Source organism: Excalfactoria chinensis, chromosome 2, assembly GCF_039878825.1.
Source record: "Excalfactoria chinensis isolate bCotChi1 chromosome 2, bCotChi1.hap2, whole genome shotgun sequence".
Classification (NCBI taxonomy): domain Eukaryota; kingdom Metazoa; phylum Chordata; class Aves; order Galliformes; family Phasianidae; genus Excalfactoria; species Excalfactoria chinensis.
Genome location: NC_092826.1, coordinates 99,564,261 through 99,583,394, shown reverse-complemented (window position 1 = coordinate 99,583,394; position 19,134 = coordinate 99,564,261). Strand labels below are relative to the sequence as shown.

General features: G+C 41.2%; 2 protein-coding genes across 3 annotated transcripts; both read left to right on the top strand.

Annotated features, from left to right (window-relative positions):
• The first annotated feature begins 746 nt into the window (after positions 1–746).
• On the top strand, positions 747–5,124 carry COL28A1 (collagen type XXVIII alpha 1 chain). The gene is given in 3 exon segments (XM_072328118.1): positions 747–867; positions 1,394–1,980; positions 4,987–5,124. Coding segments are annotated over 3 exon segments (846 nt in total).
• A 481-nt stretch (positions 5,125–5,605) lies between these two features.
• Positions 5,606–10,722, top strand: CCR4 (C-C motif chemokine receptor 4). 2 transcript variants are annotated; one of them, XM_072329305.1, is made up of 3 exons: positions 5,606–5,734; positions 7,480–7,714; positions 8,886–10,722. In XM_072329305.1, exon 3 carries the CDS (start codon positions 8,903–8,905, stop codon positions 9,977–9,979), a length of 1,077 nt encoding a protein of 358 aa, XP_072185406.1. In that variant the 5' UTR covers positions 5,606–5,734; positions 7,480–7,714; positions 8,886–8,902; the 3' UTR covers positions 9,980–10,722. The 2 variants fall into 2 exon arrangements, with proteins under 2 accessions (XP_072185406.1, XP_072185405.1); XM_072329304.1 differs by lacking the exon at positions 5,606–5,734 and having other exon boundaries at positions 7,172–7,714; positions 8,641–10,617.
• Positions 10,723–19,134: the final 8,412 nt, after the last annotated feature.

Here is a 19,134-nt window from a genome sequence, read left to right as displayed (position 1 = left end):
TGAATTGCTGGCTTAAATATTGCAATATTCACCTTATTAGTGTATGTTGTCATAGTATTCTACCATCTTTACAACCAATATTGCACACATTCTGTTATAATACTGTACATTAATGGTACACTCATGTACTGAATTTCACGGCTAAGCCATTGTTTATCTGTAAGAAGTTGTACATGCTGATTCTCCAGCTGTAGGTAGTATATTTGTATCACTAAGCACTCAGATCTATCTATTCTTAACAACTAAGAATTTCTAGAAATTAATTATATTTTTAATTTCCGGCAATATCTCTATTTTAATATAAATAGGTTAATAGCAAAATATCTTGAGAGCAACATGAATTAATTTCAATTTCTTTTACCCTACTTTATTGTATGTTCAACTGAAAGTTAAAGATAGCACTGATGTTTCTAAGACTGAGAAGTGGGCACTGTGTTCTACCCATAAATCTTCTCTAATGAAGCACATTCTAATATAAATGGGAGCTCCAGTTGGGATTGCACTGCCTGCAATGCTTAAACCACCTACATGAATTGCACTGCCTGCTATGCTTAAACCACCTACATGATTATTTTTAATAACTGTTTTCACTAGGTTGCCTCCAGATTTGTGCTTCACACAAATGTGTTTTCTGTCTGTAAATATGTGTAATTATTTATTTGTATTTATTCACGGAGTGTTCACAGATTTTATTCTTTTTCTTTTAACAGGAAGCAAAAGTCATCTAATCTGGGATACATGTCATTATGAAGAAAAAACTTTCTTTCTTTTGCTTTCTATTCCTGGCTGTGGCAACAAACCAGAGAGCAGATGGACAATATAAAAAGAAAGGAAAAAAGTCTTATTCTGTTGTGCAAAGTGATGAAGGTAAAACCATTTTCTTAAATATCTGAGTCAACCATATTGTGTATCTTCTCATGTTTAAGAATAAATACGAATGCATTTATAAATGCCACTTATTTTGATTATTGATAATAAAAATACTGAGTTGTAGCCTGCATTTTTCTTGGCTAGGAATGACAATTTGACCTATTATTATAAGTGACACCTTTCTCTTTTAAATACTAAGGTGCCTCTTTTTCATTTTGAATTTGCATGTGGAAAATTTGTATGCAAAACCAATTAAATTCTGAACCAATCCCATGAAGAACTTAATTTGAAAGTGTTTGTCTGCAGATCGTCTTTAATAATACTGACATGAATTAAAGTAAATTCGATTTAATTACTTGACTTTAATAGAATTTATTGGCATTTGCAATGAAATTCTCTTCAGAACATTACTCAAAAGACAGGAATTTGGGGGCAAATGGTTTGAAGATTGGGATTGTTGTGGAGATTCTGTAATGCTGGTGTGCCCATTACTCATAGATTTAACTTCCTTGTTCCACTGCAGGTGATTTGTGTCTCATTGATATAGTCTTTATCATGGACAGTTCTGAAAGTGCCAAAAATCAGTTTTTTGATTTACAGAAGAATTTTGTTTTGAGCTTAACTGACAACATTTTCCAGATGAAGCCAGTTAAATCTCAGAAGTACAATGTCAAACTGGCAGGCATGCAGTTCAGCAGCACAGTCAGCATTGATCATGCTTTTACAGCATGGAAAAATGTGCAGAATTTTAAACAGAAAATCAGGGCTCTGGTCTACATTGGCCAAGGGACCTACTCCTATTATGCAATTTCCAATGCCACTCAGCTGTTCAAAACTGAAGGTCATGAGAGAAGTATCAAAGTGGCTTTCTTGATGACTGATGGTGTGGATCATCCAAACAGCCCTAGTGTCCAGGGTATAGCCACAGGCTATATATAGGTATATATAGGTATAGCAGCAAGGAGTCTTGGAATACACTTTTTTACCATCAGCCTTTCCAAGAAAAATGTTAAGGAAGAAAAACTGTGCTTGATATCTGGTGATTCATTCTCCAAAAACATCTTATGCCTGGATGACCAGAACCTGATAGTTGATGTAGCGCTGGAATTGGTAAGTAATGCTGATGTAATATGGTCCCACATCTGTCCACGGTGAATTTCCTTTAACTTTGTCATGTTAGTCCTGTAGGCAGTGCAGAGATTTGCAGTGAGGTACATGACACTTCTAAAATATTTCTCCTGTTACAAGTATATATTTTACCCCTACGAATTCATATATTTGCAAAACAAAAATTCATCAAAGAGATCTAAGGGAACGGTTATGTTGGAAGAAGTATTTTTGTAGATCGTGTCTCTGTGTTAAACCAAGAGTCAGGATAGAGTTGGCTTCTTTCCTGACACTTTCCAAGAAGATGTGTGCTTGAGCAATGATAGCACAGCAATGAAGGGACTGGGTATTCCCCAGCACTAGAAGTGTGTTTCTGAGCATATGGTAAAACCTTAGCAGTTTACTGGTGCTGTCATGCATAACACAAAGTGTGTTTGTCATCGAACACTGAAAAGAAGAAAAACACCACAGATAACTTATAATACCTCTTTATTTATTTGCTTATTTATGCATGCTAAGTGGAGGTTGTGTCACGTGTGCCATGCCTGATTCAGTGTGAGTTTATCCCTTAGCTTATTCCAGACTAATTTTGCCAGCACCAGTCTGCAAGGAATTGGAAATTTCATCCTTACCACCTAATATCTAGTCTAAATCTCCCCTCAGGCACATCAACACCCCCTCCCAGTTTGGTGTCATCTGCAAACTCACTGAGGGTGCACTCAATCCCCTCATCAAGATCATTAATAAAGATGTTAAATAGAAGCAGCTCCAGTACCGAGCCCTGGGGAACACCACTTGTGACTAGCTGCCATCTGGATTTAACTCCATTGACCACAACTCTCTGGGCCTGGCCATCCAGCCAGTGTTTCACCCAGCAGAGCGTACCCCCATCCAAACCATGGGCAGCCAGCTTTTCCATGAGGATGTTGTGGGGGACAGTGTCAAATGCCTTACTGAAGTCCAAGTAGACCACATTGACAGTCTTACCTTCATCCGCTAACCATGTCACCTTGTTATAGAATGAAATCAGGTTTGTCAAACAGGATCTACGATCTACCATTCATAAACCCATGCTGACTGGGCCTGATCCTCTGGTTGACCTTTAACTGGTCCATCATGGCTCCCAACATCATCCATTCCATAACTTTCCTGGGCACTGAGGGAGCACTGATAGGTCTGTAGCTATCAGGATCGTCTTTCTGTCCCTTTTTGAACATGGGTGTCATATTTGCCAGCCTCCAGTCTGTCAGGACATCCCTGGTTAGCCACAAGTCCAAAGGCATTCTCCAGGGTCACCATAATCTCTTGTTATCCTTGTAATCACTGTTGCTTGCCCTGTAGGACCCTCTGCCCCGAGCTTGCTTCATCATTTCTTTTGCCCGTCTCAAGTGGCAGTGCAGTCTTTTCATATCCACCTCAGGGTGGCACTATGAAACTCCATCTACTTCAAAATCATTAGTGATCTAGCAGGACACCACAGTCTAGCAACTAGAGTCACTGATGAACAAGTACAAAGCAGGAAAAACATATTTGAGAGAAGTAAGAATAAAAACAGTTACGAAACCTTGATGCAGGAAGAAACATCAATTTCTCCCAGCTTTTTAATGTGCATGTTGTCACCAAGCAAATCGAAGCTTGTGGATGTTAAATTAACCACAAAGCACACCAGAATATCTCGTTAAATCACGAAGACTTAAGATAAACTCAAGCGAAAACTGATAACAGCCATCCAGACCATTTTTTTGCTCCCATCACTTTTCTTTCTGCAGTCTGAGTGGTTTTCACTTCTATGAAAAGCAAAATGAGTATTGCATAATTTGTTGGTACAGCTTGCCAGTGAAGCAGCTTCCCCCTTGTGATACCACAGTGCCTGGATCTTACCAACACAGAAAGGTGACTGTTGTAGTAACTGGCAAAACAAAGTTTTGGTTCTTAGCCTTGATACTCCATAAATACTTCTCTTTTTTTTCCTAACCAACTTAATTTATGTTACCAATGCCATTCTGTGTCAGGGTACCAGTTGTGTCCGTGTTTAGGGTAGTCTTTTGGCAAGCTTTTGAAGATCAACAACAACTACAGTATTTGAGACTTGGAAGCGTTACTCCAAAGCAAACAGAGAACAAAGCCTTTATTCCAGAATACCATCATTTTTTTTTTTTTGTATATAAACTCACTACAATCAACACTAAACAAACTGGCCTGAAGACACCTCTGCTGTTCCCTGTTGCCTCGGCCTTTTCTTCCCTTGGGACACCACCTTTTAACCAGCACCTCATGCTGATGGTTAGCTGACGGCTGGGAATCTTACGGAAAAATCATCTCAGGTATCAACTGCTCTTCAGACTTGGGAACGGGGTAAATTTGTCATCTTCTTGTAGGACGAGCTTAGGAACATTTGCTAGATGGCTAAAAGCGACGAAGAAAGCTCCTTGTAGCATCATTTCACTTTTAATGAGAAAACAACTCATGTTTTTTTGCATCAGTGATTTTCATGTGAAGAAAAATTCACAATGACTGTTTTGTCGTGCTTAAGGTTTAAAGTTTCAGTTCTCTTTTTTCTTTTTTTTTTTCTTTTTTTTTTTTTTTTTTTTAAATGAGGAGTTCTGAATATAGCAGCTATGCTTGCACAGGACAGGAAAAGAGGACAAATTTGGCTGAGGATAAAAAACAGTGGATACAAACAGCAAAATGCAAAGGACCAGATCACCAAAAGGAAGGAAAGATGTAGGGAAATGGAACTTAAACTTGTTGAGCAACCTGGCCTAGTGGGAGGTGTCCTTGTCTACAGCAAAGGGGTTAGAACCAAGCGATCTTAAAGGTCCCTTCCAACCCAAACCATTCTATGATTCTATAAGACCTAAATCTTTTGCATGCCAGCACAAGCAGCTGTCTTAGCTACAAAGAATTCTTGCGTTCAGAGTGTTCAAGGTAAATATGAATGAACTACCTGGGAAAAAAAGTGTTGATGGTACCTATCTCTAAAACTAGGAAAACACTTTCCACTTCTAGTTCTCTTATCGGATTGCTTCTGGTGCATTAAGGTTGGACTATGCTGAAAATCAGCAGGCAGATACCTACACAGTGAACAGGCGACACAAGCCCTCTGCTAATGAGAAAGGCTTGGCACTACAGATAAGCAAACCATGACTCCAATTCACTTCAACTTGCAGAGAGTGGCCTAGGACCTGATGGGGAGAATGGGCTTTGTGAGGGAGACATTTGGCCGCCAAAAAAGGCCTCTCGCTGCCTGTGTGGCAGTTGCTCTGGTAGTTTGGATCAAAAGAGTGGTTTAACTTCAGTTTATCTCTAGTCACTGTCACCTGCCTCTCTCCTAAGGTTCTCCTGTACAGGAGTTTCTCTAGTGCAGACGTCTGAATTTCCTGTCTGTGGCCAATGCTGAATCACTGGCAAAGGTAAGCACCTCTCAGTGACAGCATCTAGCTCTTGGAACAGATAAGCATCTATCTCCAGTCCTTCCTTTGGTGAGACCTGCACGCAGCCTGCAAGACGGCAGGTTAAAGATGAGGCTTTCCATAAACAGGGGTGGAGCTGAAATCCCTTGGCAAGAAGCAAGGTTTTCTTGGCTCGTGTTGTTCTGCTTTTAGTTTTTATTAAGTTCCGCTCTGTTGTCTTTAATGCACGCTCATGTTAAAGGGTTGGTTCCTCTCAGTCAGACTGATCAAGGTTTGGACCCCTTCTCTGTGCTGCTATGATTTCTTTGGCTGGCACCATAGACCTCATACCATCTAGCAAAGAGGTAAGACCTCTTTTTAATTTCTTTCCCCCTGCCAACCTGTTAGTTCTACAGCAGCATCCTCTAAGCGTCATGGAGATCCCTTCTTCCTTTCCTGCTAACCTCATGGTCTCCTGACACCCCCTGCCAGGTCAGTGTCTGCCAGGTTCTCTGAGGAAGAGAAGAAAAAAGGCACCCTGACACATTAGTCAGGACCTCAGAGTTCCCCTGGTAGATATGCAGGTGCTCAGTGGTTTATTGAGGCAAAAGCACTGCAGCCAATACTAATGAAAGGCAATGCCTACAGAGTAAGGAGATGTTTGCCTTTTTTTATTATTTTTTCCATAAAAACAGATGCTAAAGTCACTGAATAACTGAGGCCTTATGTCACCGTTACCATGGGAAACAACACATGAAAGAAGAGGCCCTTTCAGGGAGCAAGAGGAACAGCCTCTACCTTCTGAGAATAGAGCTGATGAAACTGGTGCCACAGTGCTGCCCACTCATCTGATAGCCACATCTTCAAAGGACTGTTAGCACACAGAAGAGAAGACATGTATGACCTGCAGAGCAGTGCCCTGCACCAGTGATCTCTCAGTGATAAATGCAAAACTCCACAGACACTGCTTATGAAAGATGACTGAGCAGCTACTTTCTCTATGAGTGTTTTCTTCTGGAGAACAATAAAAAAGTTCTTGTATGGAAGAAACAGTTCACCCAAAATATAAGTTACTGGACAGAGTAACAGCGTCATAAGCAGACAGGGTGGCAGCAAATACAATAACCCAACATAAAGCTGCATCCGGAACAATACGGTTTGTCATAGAAGACATCAGCTCTTTTAGGATCTATGAGTCTTTCTCCTTTCCCAGACAACTTCTGCAGCTGTCTTGTTTCTGCTTCTCACTGCGACTCTCCAGCTTCTCTTGCCATCAAGCAGGCAGCCTTCCCTGTTGAGAAACCGCTTTTACTTTTGCTTGGTTGGCCTTTAATAGAACACATTGGAGAGCAGCATTTGCAGGCTGCCGGCACAGCTGCTCTGCCAGAGGGATTCAGAGCCATCCTACTTTCGCCAGCACGTGCCCTGAGCATTCTTCTCCTTCCCAGGCTTCCCCAAAATAGAGCTGGGGGATTTATAGAGAAATTAGTAGAAATAGCTGGGCTTCCTGCCACGATAAGAACCATAGGAAACCTCAGCTCCACCTGCCCTTACACCACACACACCCTACTTCTCGTTTGATATTTTGACCATTATCAGCATTTGTGTGATCAGCCGTAGCTTCGCTATATATAAAACCTGCTGTGGGAGACATCAAGCAAAAAGGCGTGAATTGGCATGCCTTTGTTTCTTTCCATAACAAGATGAGCAGGCATTAGGAAAAGCAAAGCACAGTGAATAGAGAGATTTCCTTACACTAAGTCTACTAAGTCTAGACAGCTCTTCTACAACTACATGGTATGACTTAGAAAACCGGTTATCCTACAGAGCGGGACTAGAAACACCTCCCACACAACCACTGAGTGCCTTACTGAGTGCCTTCCTCCTCTCTGCTCAGTACAAATGATCCTTTCGTTACTTCTTCTAAGTTTGGGGTACATTTTACAACCCGTAAAAAAGAACAAAAGTTCTGCTGAACAAGAGCTCCTCACCGGCACCTGCTTTTAATAATTATTGAGTAAGATGATGTGGCGTCAGTTAATTCTCACTGGAAACTTTGTAATGCCTTACACGCTATAAGATGCGTTTTATTTCTGTTCTGCATTCAAAGGACCATCTCTTGTGAGCATCGAGGAGAGAAGCACTTGTGATACTATCTGCAAGGAAATACAGAGTTTCCGCCGACAGACGCAGCTACCTATTGACATCTGCTTTTTGCAGCTGCTGGGTATCACAGCGTAGGCAGCACTTCACTGGCAGAGATACCTGGCCAGAAACAAGCAATTCTGCTCCACCAGAACTGAGGAGCTTCTTTGCATCATTTGAAAAGAAAGAGGGGAGAAAAGGTAATATTTACAAGACATAGTGGCAGAAGCAGTCGTCTGTCGTACCTGCTTATAATGTATATGACTGTAATACCTTTACCTTGTGTTGCTGCTTAGTAATTTTAAAAGCAATTTTCAGCAATCCCGCATAATTGGAGTTATGTGTATGTGCATTATGTGAGCATATGTTTTGGGTTTAAAATAGCGAAGTAGAATAGCTATTCTGAAGGTATGTTAGATTCAGATGTGTTTAGCTGTTGTTACTGCATCTCTAGACTAGCGTTGCCAAACAGTTTTGTAGCCGTGATTTGTAATTCAGATTATATCCTTTGTGTATAACAGAACGGAGCTCTAGACTGGAAAGGTGTCACAACAGCAACTATGCATGGAAGGGGTCAGGTTAATGGCAGTCAGTGTTTGCTGCTTATCAGCAACAGTATACAGTGTGAAGTCAAATAGATGATACTCACTTTTCCTCTGATTCCCATTCACAAAACAAAGAGGAAAGACATAATTCCGACTTGCAAAAATTCTGGCGTGTGAGGCTAAGAAATGAAGCTTGCTGTGATGTGATGACACACATCCACAACATATTTGCACTGTGCCCACTATGTGATCTAGTCAACCTCGAAGTAACGTCACTTAAATCTCTATTAGGAAAGAATTTACACATGAAAATGACAAATTCCTGTTATTCAACTTTGCTACTGCAGAGCGCACTTACTGAGAACTGATGTCACCTTTCAGTAAGCATCATTTCATTAGGAGGGTCAGAAGTATTTTATTTCTGTCTGCTTTCAGTGATGTCTGTCTGACTGGAAAGATGGGTAAAATCTCAAACTGCTATTAACAGCGGCTTCGCTTTTTACTCCACACAGAATTTCTCTCTCTCTGATTTGATATCTCTGGTCTGTATTTTTCATTCCTGTTTGCTTTCTTCTTTGCAGCTTCAATGGCATTCAGTGTTCTTGACACATCTGACCTGCAGTTTTGGAAGGACACGCATGCTAAGGACAGTACTTTTGCAAGCATTGCATAAGAATCCCATGATACTTAAATACTGTTTGAAAATCTGTAATGAGAAATGCATTAGAACTGCAAGCTAGTCATCGAGCGTTGCGGACTTCCCGACACGATTCAGAGCAGCCACGTGCAGAGATTGACTGACCTTTTTATATTCTTTCATTCTCAGGAACTGGGGAAAAAAACATGAGTCCTTCAAGTACGGAGCCCCTTGAAGATGACACCTCAACCTCTTATGACTTTTATGATAATTATAATGATGCTCCACAACCTTGCAGTAAGGAAACCGTCAAGAGGTTTGCAGCCTCTTTCCTCCCTGTTCTGTATACCCTGGTATTCCTGGTTGGGCTAATAGGAAACACTTTGGTCATTGTGGTCCTCTTTAAATACAAGAGACTGAAGAGCATGACTGATGTGTACCTGTTAAACCTCGCCATCTCAGATTTGCTCTTTGTTTTATCCCTGCCGTTCTGGTCTTATTTTATGATAGACCAATGGGTTTTTGGAACTGCCTTGTGTAAAATTATTTCCTGGATCTATCTGGTTGGGTTCTACAGCGGGATATTTTTTATTATGCTTATGAGCATAGACAGATACCTGGCAATCGTTCGTGCAGTGTTTTCCATGAAAGCAAGAACTGCCTTCTATGGCCTGATTGCCAGTCTTATTGTATGGCTGGTAGCTCTTTTAGCCTCAGTTCCAGAACTTGTATTTAGAGAATCTTCTGTTGAGCAAAATTATACTACTTGCAAGCTGAGATATCCAAGCAACTACATGACGTGGAAACTCTTTTACACTTTGGAAATCAACATTCTTGGGCTCCTACTCCCTTCTATAGTTATGGCATTTTGTTACTCCATGATTATTAAAACTTTACTTCACTGTAGAAATGAGAAAAAGAACAAGGCCGTGAGGATGATCTTTGCTGTCATGGTTGTGTTTTTCTTCTTCTGGACCCCTTACAATATCGTAATTTTATTACAACTGCTGGAAGCTACTGGAGTCATTGGAAACTGTCAAATAAGTAAGAACCTGGACTACGCATTTCAAATAACTGAAACCCTTGGCCTTTTTCACTGTTGCCTCAATCCAGTCATCTATTTCTTCATGGGGGAAAAATTTAAGAAGTACCTGAAGATGCTCTTTAAGAACTGGCAGTTACCTGGAGATATTTGTAAGTGGTGTGGACTTCACATCACTTATCACACCGAGTCTACTGGATCGTTCCACACACAGTCCACTGTGGACCAAGAAGCTCTGTAATGTGTTCCCTACCAACTGACCAAAATAAACTGACAGAAGCAGGAACTTCAAAAGGCTCAGAAGATGCATAAGCATTTAAGTCAGCCAGTCTTTGATGATAACTTCACCTTTGATTTCAGATTTTCTGAATACTATGACAGAAGCTGTCCTAGATGTGAGATCTGGCAGGCGGACACGTATGGTTTATGTGCCGCAATTAGAAATCACTGCTCAGATGTAACAGCAGCCTCGACTCACCACAAGTACTACACTCTGTTGCTTGCTTTCCACCTGCATCAAGAAACGATTGGACACAATGGAGGGCAGAGGAGAAACAACTTGCTATCTCAAAGTGCATTTAAAAAGTATCTTTGTTTATTCAAAGAGAAGGTGGTTATTACCATATTTTTTATTCCTCAGCTCATCTGCGTAGGCTTTGTTCGCTCAGACATTTAGCAATCTATTAACAACAGCAGCTGCTGTTAAGTTTCATCTCATGAAAGGCATCACCTTCTGCCATTAAGAAAAAAAGGACACAAAACACACTCAATGTGCACAAAGATGTGAAGCCAATGCATTACATTGTGCTATAAATCTAGCTTTTTCTTTCAGGTATCCAGATTGTCTACGCATAGGTATATATAGGTATTTTTGAATGACTTAATCACCATAATTCAGGATGGCAATTCTTTCTTTTTTTTAATTAACATTGAAAATGTGGTGGGTTTTTTGTTTTTGCTGTTGTTGTTTTTAAATAAATCTTTAAAAAGATTTTTATTTTTTTTTCCAGTATGAGTTAATACATTTGAAGCATCTTTTAACAGGTATCTTTTAAAATGAATAACGTTCTTTGTTCCAAAAATACCCATTTTCATTAATGGTATAAACATCTGGCAAAGCAAAAAGAAAGCAAAGAGAGAGATTATGTAGGGAAGGTCTGCCATAATTTAGAAACCACACAAAGAATGGTAGCATTTGATTACGGAGCAGAAGGCAAAGAAAGATGCCACAGTAGCTGCTTGCAGATCTACACGTTATTAATCGGGTCTGAAAGAGGAAGGGAAGCCTCAAAGCAACATTCAGATTTTGACATAAAAAAAAGTGTAAAGGCAAAAAATCAGCAATGTAGTAGCTGCCAAAGTACGAGTTGAAAAACCTGCACTGGAAAATATTCCTGGTGGCTCTTCTTTGCTACACGACAACCACTCAGCAGACTTTCATCTTTCTTAGGCTGTTGGTGGTGAAACCAACACACAGCATTCAACTGTGGCTACAAATAGCGGACAAAACTTAAAAATACCTAAGGGCAACCATGAGAAGAAGTGGTAAAATGTAGCAGTGCTGTTGTCATGATCACTCTGTATTAGAAACCTAAGTAGAAGCTCACCTCCACCTAACATCCCTTATGATACAACAGACTGAAAGTAAAAAACCAGCACTCTTAAATGCTCAAGCACACAGGTATCCTCCACAGTTCATTGTGGGGAATGCCACCACTAGCACTTTGCTGATGCTGACAACTTCAGGCATGGAACGGCAATAATGCAGACAATGAGAATAGCTCTGGAACGCATTACTGCGCTAAGAAAATTTCTTCCTTGCTACAAAAAGAGTTTAAATTCTTGCTATTCATTACAACTCACTAAATATATATATATATATATATATATATATATATATATATATATATATATATATATATATATATAGTAGCCCACTGCCCCAAGGAATGGAATGGGTTAGCCCATCTATTACCCGTTTTCAAAAGGAAGACCAAGACGAATTGCAACTATCGGGCAGGAAAGTCTCACAGATGTCACTGAACTCAATGACACATCACTTGCAAGCTGGCATGACATATCAACCTCACTCACTAGTTGCATACACACCATGATCTGCTGAGCTAATCATCAGTCAAGAGCCTAGACTAATTTGGAAGCAATACAGTGCGGCACAGTAGCTTGTTTTCCTTGGCTCCACTCTGTGACCCTTCTAGTCAGTACAATCAAGCAGGTCCTTTAGACAGACCTGAGACCTTGCTTTACAGACAAGGGCAAAGGCTGCCTTGTGCTGGACTGGCAAAAGTGAAGGTCAGCAAGCAAAAAGCAACCCATAAGAGGCTCCTGGTGACAGCAAGATAAGAAAGGAACCCAGAGGGTGCTGAGGAACAGCACCAAGATGGCAGCAGCCCGCATGCTTCACCCTGCCCTGGGCACACACCCTGATGTGGGGGAGGACATGAGCCCATTCATGTGTGGAATAATAGGCCGCACCCAGCAGCTGCCCAGCACCTCTCTAAATGGAGACAGCAAGAAGTCCTTTTTCTGCACAAAACTCAGAGGTGCTTCTAGTCACTGTGAGGCTTTCTGCCCCACATCCTGTGCATGTGTGTGCACAGGGCAGTGCTTGGCTCAGGCCAAGCTCCTTCCTGGTGAACACTGACCTCAGTTTTCTTTCCACTGAGCCTCTCCCAGCCTCCCCAGTAATGCTCACAGCTACCTGAAAGGTATATGTAGGATGAGCCAGCAGGATGGAAGCTGTGCTCTGAGTAGGCTTCCTGAATCAGGTGCTCACTATTAGCGACGGGCTCAGGAACCCACAGCCTGGGACTGGGGCCCACCAAAGTTGTATGGTTTCCTCTGTCACCTGGAACAAACCCCCTGCTCCCTCCAGGCACCAAGCTGCCGTGGATAACTCCACTCCTCTTTTGAAAGAAGGCTTTGAAATCTGCTGATGAGAAAGGATGAGATAATACTATCAACAGACAAAAATAAAGCAGGGATTTTCAAAATGTCAGATGATCAAAGATGTAATTTTAGCTGAACAAGAGTTTCCAAGTGATGAACGAGGTAGAGAGAGACTATTGAACTATGAAAGAAAATAGACAGGTATTTGAGTGAAGCAAAGCTGACTCATTCCTAAACCCACATTTTTACATCGAGGTTCCTTGGAAGGCCATTCAGAGCAACTGAGAAGACGCAAAGCTGCCACAGAAGTACAGACCAAGAAAGAGAAGAAAAAATCAGCATAATGACATTAAATATAAATAATGATGGAAAGGTTTAAAATGTTGGTAGTTTTGTTTTCATACAACACGTAGGTCAGTGGTTATTCTCTAAGCATAAGGCTGAATTACACACATACGCTGGAGTGACAGACTAGTCAACCTTTAAAGGTTCCTTCCAAGTCAAACAATCCTACTATCTTTTTACTCTAGAGCGTGGCTTTTTCCCCTTTGTGCAGAGGAGGCATCATAGTAGGCCACCTTCTCCCAGACCACTCCTCTTGGTACTAGAATCAGCCTTGGAAAGAAAATGAGGACTTGTCATTCTTCTTCCTGTTGCTCATTCATTTCTGATCCTGTCCCAGCAACAGGTCTGGACTCCAGATGTGATGGACAATGCAATTCAGCAGGTCCGACAGTGCTCCTCAGCTACCAGGATGCTTCCAGTGGTCACCACTCACGTACCTTGTTCCAGGAGCTCACAATGATTTCCTGTTTTATCTAGCATTTCATAACACAACTAGAGACCAGTCTCATCAGCTCCCATCTCTTACTCAAATATATTCATTTGACTTTATTTACAGTTCTAAATCAAGAGTTGTTCAGTAACATCAGTCAAAATGATCGTTAAAATACTTTTCAAAGCATTGCCAGCAGAAAGCTCGACAAGACTCCATTACTCCAGCCATTAATAAAGTTTTTAAATAGAAGACTGGAAATTAATAGGAAATACAGTTGTAATGCGAATTCCAGTATTCATATGGCTGACAAAAGCACTGATGCTGTACTGGTCAAGTACTGGTCAAGTAAACTTACTGTAACACAGCAACGATGTATGCCAGTACCACCGGCAGTCACAGAGAAGTCAACTCTTTGTATTGCAGGCAATACAAAGCAAGAAGACACCGAGCTGGATGCTTCCAGGAAGGTTTTTTTCCATGATCGCTTAGCAGCATCAGCCATCAGAAAACAAAACAAAACAAAACAACAACAAAAAAACCCCACAAAGTAGCAAACAAAAATCTGGTTTTATGGGAAAGTCAGAGATAACTCCTGCAGAAATGAAGCTCACAAATGATAAAGTCACCCATCTGTTCCAGACTGGCAAAATCCAAGCCTTCTCCAAACTCCCTGACAGAGACAGGCACAACTGCCAAATGCTGCAAATACTCTTTCCCTTGGATGTACATATCCCTCCAAATATCCCTCACATGACCAGCACAAAAGAGATCTGCTTGCAGGCCATTGCTCAGTGTCTCAGTTCAAAGGCTTCTCATTCATTTCTGATCTTCTTTTGAACTCCCAGAAATAGCAGCATGCACATAATACCTCTACTGAAAACAGTAAACATCTCTTATGCATCACTGACCCCTCGACCATTTTTTGTTGTTTGGTTTTAGAAAAGTAAAGCAGCCTTCAGATTAGAGCTGCCCTGGCTGTACCCCTTCTGATAGTCCAACCTGAGATGCCACAGCCAGGAAACTCTAAGTCTGAATCCAGGCTGCATGAGAAAGAGCACAGGTTAACATGCAGAGTATTTGGGTGTAAATGGATGAAGTTAATGAGCTAATGCCATGGGGTTCAGATTAGATGTTAGGAAGAGATCCTTCACCAAAAGAGTGGTCAAGCATTGGCACAGGCTGCCCGGGGAAGCAGTGGAGTCACTGTTCCTGGGGGTGATCAAGAAATGTGTTGATGTGGCACCGAGGGATGTGGTTAGGGGGCATGGTGGGGATGGATTAGCTTCTAATGATCTAAAATTAGATCATTTTAGAGGTCTTTTCCAGCCTTAATAATTCTATGTTCTTAACTGGATTCTACGTTCTTAACTGATGTAGAGGCTGTTATCTGTCTTAAAATAGACAAGAACAAGGATTAATGTTTGCAAATGACTGAAAGGGGGGGGGGGAAAATCGCATCCTCTGTAAACACAGCTCAAGTACATGATGACTGATCAGTGTATCATACTGCTTTAGCTTTTCTGCTGGTGTTTTTGTTTCAGGTCATTGTGGAAGGGCTTAAGATTCTCTGGATTTGAGGTTGTTCCTGAGTAACAGCATGCATTCAGTATTCAGAGCTCAGTAACAGTATGCTGCAAGCTTCTCATAGCTTCAAGTGTTGCAAAGCAAGCAAGCAAACTTTTTCCTTGCTTTTGCAAGGAAAGTAAGTAATCAAGAATCTGATATGTTTCCGCAGATAAGAAACTCTCATAAAAGGCACTTTCAATGCTACTAGCATCCTGTAAGACAACAAAGACATTACCAGATCCTCTCCTTTTCTCAAAGAGGCCAGCAGCATTTGATCAGCATTTTACAAGAAGCTCTGAGCAGCCAAATTCAGGATGAGATTTATGTACCTGGGACAGCTGATGGGAGCAGCAGCCGCACAGTCCTGTGTGAAAAGCATATTTGTCTCTTCTGCACCGGGACTTCACACTCCTCCGAAGTTCTCCAGAGAAGTATTCTGGTTTCAGACAGGTAGGAGAGGAGAAGGTCCATCTCTCACTTTAAGCCAGTTTCCATCACACACAAATAGAATGCCTAGTACCACCTACCTGTAGCACGAAAGTATCTTAATCAATGCAAAGACCACAATAGATCTTTGTGTTTACTCATAACTGGTAAACTGAAATTTGACCACAAGTAAGACCATGACCGCAGACAGAGTGACTTGTCTTTTCCGCTACTAAAGTATGTGGGAAAGGTGCAAAGAACATGAAGAGAAGAGAGAAGGATGGCTTTTCTAGCTGCTTATGCACTTCATTTACCTGGTGCACATTTACAAGGACCAAAGTGGAAAGAAAACAAGGCTGCGAGGACCAGCTGTGCTGTCTGTAGGTCCTGCAGACAAGCAGCGCTGAGAAGTTGCACAGCGCAGGTCTACCCTTGCTTTCAGAAGTCTTATTTACAATACTAGAGATCTGAAACTCAGTGCAAAGTGTTAGACAAACTTGCCATGCTACAGAGATGGGGCTGAAGAGCTTTCAAAAGGAAAGAATATAAAGAAGTTTGGATGTAGGATGTTTCCTCCTCAGCTCTGCTTCACTGACTTACCCGCACATGATTCAGGTCAGTACCTGATTCTTTGCATCAGAAATACTAAGGAACCACCAAAATCCCCATGGGGAAGCCAGTTCCCACTTGCTCATGCTCTTGCTTTTCACATGAATGCATCTGCCACATCCCTCCTCACCACAGTCACACAGAGGTCAGATTAAATCCATTCACCTCACCAGCTAATGCTCAAGTTCTCCCTGCGCAGTGCTCACACAGGCAGGATGTTTGTGTTGTGTGCACTACCTGTATGTTTTGCATACAAACAGCAACGAAAACCTGAGCACTGGAAAGAATGGATCTGCAGCAAATGGATCTGCACTGGTGAATGACCACCACTTTTTAATCTTACTATGCTTCTGTTTTGATCTTGCTTCATCATCAAACTAATACGGTTGGACTGGATGATCTTTTAGGTCTTTTCCAACCTTGGTGGTTCTATGATTCTATTCTAGAAGCAGCACAGCTAATTTTTCCAACATATTTGCTCCAAATTCTTATCAAAATTTCCTTCAGATGGAGGGAAACAAATTCAAAGTTCCTTATGAAACTCACATTAAAAAAAACCCTCTATCATAACAGGTACATGCGAATAAAACCAAACTTCAAGTTAACATTTCTTTTTCTTAAAGTTGACTGGTTTTGTGCAGATTCAGGACAACTATCAATCGTGTCAGTAGGTTTTCTGTAAGGTGATTCATAATAAAGGCTGATTAATATTTGGTATGACTGAAGGCGTCTTCACAATATAATATTAAATCGTAACATATGATATGACTAAATACAGCCTGGATTTTCTGAAGGGTACATGCCTTTATCTATGCTCAATTCATTATCTGTCTTGCCAGTATAAAATGCTGGCTTCCCAGTTCCTGGGGGGGAAAAAAATGGTAAAAACAGCTCCAGAAATGTCAAGTATTTGTACCTAATTAGCTGTTGAAAAGTTGATAGCCTCTAGTAATAGAAAAAACAAGTATCTTGTTAAGTATCTATTTTAGTGATGCCTCCTAGCAAAATCTGTCACGTCTTCTAGACCTGCAGCTGCACGACCCCACAACTACCGCTTTGGCAAAAACAAAACAGCTTTAAAAAGCAGTCTGCGAGATCCCTCACAGAGTCACATCTCCCTAGTGGATGCATAGGACAAGCTAGATGTATTTGCTCCAAAAAGGGCAGCTGCCAAGGCATCAATAGGTAGAATAGCTGGAAGCGCTGCCTGGATGGAGGGCTTAGCAGTGCTCCGCTGTGACACCAAGCACAGAGTACCACACATACAGGCTGTGGTGAGTGGGGCAGAACTAGCCCTTGATATTTTCATATAGACAGTGCTTATTGCTTAGGGAAAACACACTTTTTACTACCTGCTGCTTACTGGACAGCTTCCACTGCCTTCAGTGCCTTAGTGTATTGAGCTGCAGGCTTAAACCGGACGTCAGTAGCCTAACCAGGTCTGTTGCTGCCTGTCAGAGTCAGTATGCTCAAAACAGACTACAGCACCCTTATCCCTTCCATCTCCCTTAAAAAGAGCTTAAGAGCTCTTAAAAGGAGCTTTTAAGGTTCTATTTGCAGGCTTGCCATGGGTCCCAGACAACTCAGATCTTACAGATGCCGTATAGAAAAAAAGACTATGCCCTCCCCTTTGTAAAACAAGGGCATTTTGCAGATGAATGCTATTGTAAAACAATTCTTACTGCAGAGACAAAAATTGGCGTGTTCACAGCTATGTGTCTTGCCTTGTACCAGCACTTCAAGAACCACACACAAAATTTGACCTTCTTCCACAGAAGATAAAAATAACTGCATAAGGGATGGTTCTAAAATAAAAGCCCTTGGTTCTGAGCAGTTTCTTCCTTAATTTTCTCCATCAATAGGTGGTTGAATCACTGAGGTTTGCATACAAAAACCCTACCCCTTCTTAACTCGCTTGCCCAATTTACTGCGCATTTTGACATTTGCAATCATAAGGGGGTTTCAGCAATTTGCATGAATGCACTAAAACAGGTAACAGAATAGGAACATTATTTCCATGTAAAAGCAGCAAATTTTCACATCAAAAGATATCCAGGCTGACAACGAGCAAGTCCATAAAAAGAAAATATACAACAGAGCACAGACCAAGGTGTTTAGAAGAGCTAATACTCTTAAATAATCTCGACTATTGAATGCCAGTATGTGTCGCACAGTGTGAGCTTTAGGGTTTGGGGGACTTTTTGCAAACTGAGTCATGGCAACTGAGCATGTCACAGCTGAATCAGCAGTCAAAGCTGTGTCCCTTCCACTGAAAAGAGTATAAAAGTACTCAAATGACAGCTTGACTTCATAGGAAAGGGAAAAAGAAAAAGAGAGAGAGAGACTTCACCTGAAAGTTTCAGGTGCATAAGCTTAGAGAGAAATTAATTGCTAAGCTCACCTTCAAAGCAAGTTCAGAGCTAGAAATTCATCACACTAAGTACCATCGTCCCTATATGAAAAAACAAACTGCTATTAAATCAGGAGAAAACAAAGATGACAAGTGATGTGAGCTGAGCAATGTGCGCTTCATTTATGGCAGAAGTCCTCAGCTTCCAAGACAAAAGCATATAGGCCACACTTATAGGCCACACTGATGGGGCAAGCCCTTGAACTGAGGACACAGAGAGAAGTGGTGGGAACTCCTGAATATTCTCTCACCCACTTTGCAGGACAAATACAATATGGTTGTATTTCTGCAGACAACACTTGCTCACCAGAAAATAGAGTGAAACCAGTTTAGGCACCATTGTGCCTTATTATTTTGAGATAACTGAAAACAGGTGATGCATATTGAGAATTGCATGAAAAATCATGTTTCCTGCCTTGAATTCCCAAGGTAAAATGTAAGGAAAAATAACAATCACCTGGGCAGTAAGCACTACTAGAACTGAATGTTCATAACCTTAACGCTTTAGCAATTTTTTGATAGGAATTGGATATATTCCCCATCCTTTACATCCAGTCAGGAAGGTTCAGTCTTCACTGCAGCTCATGTAAAATTTCCCCCCTGCAGCTATGAAAATCTGAAAACTACAGAGCTCAGCATCACTCCCCTTCTATGTTTCAGCAAGATGCAAAGCCACAACTTGTGGTGGTGGTTGGAGGCA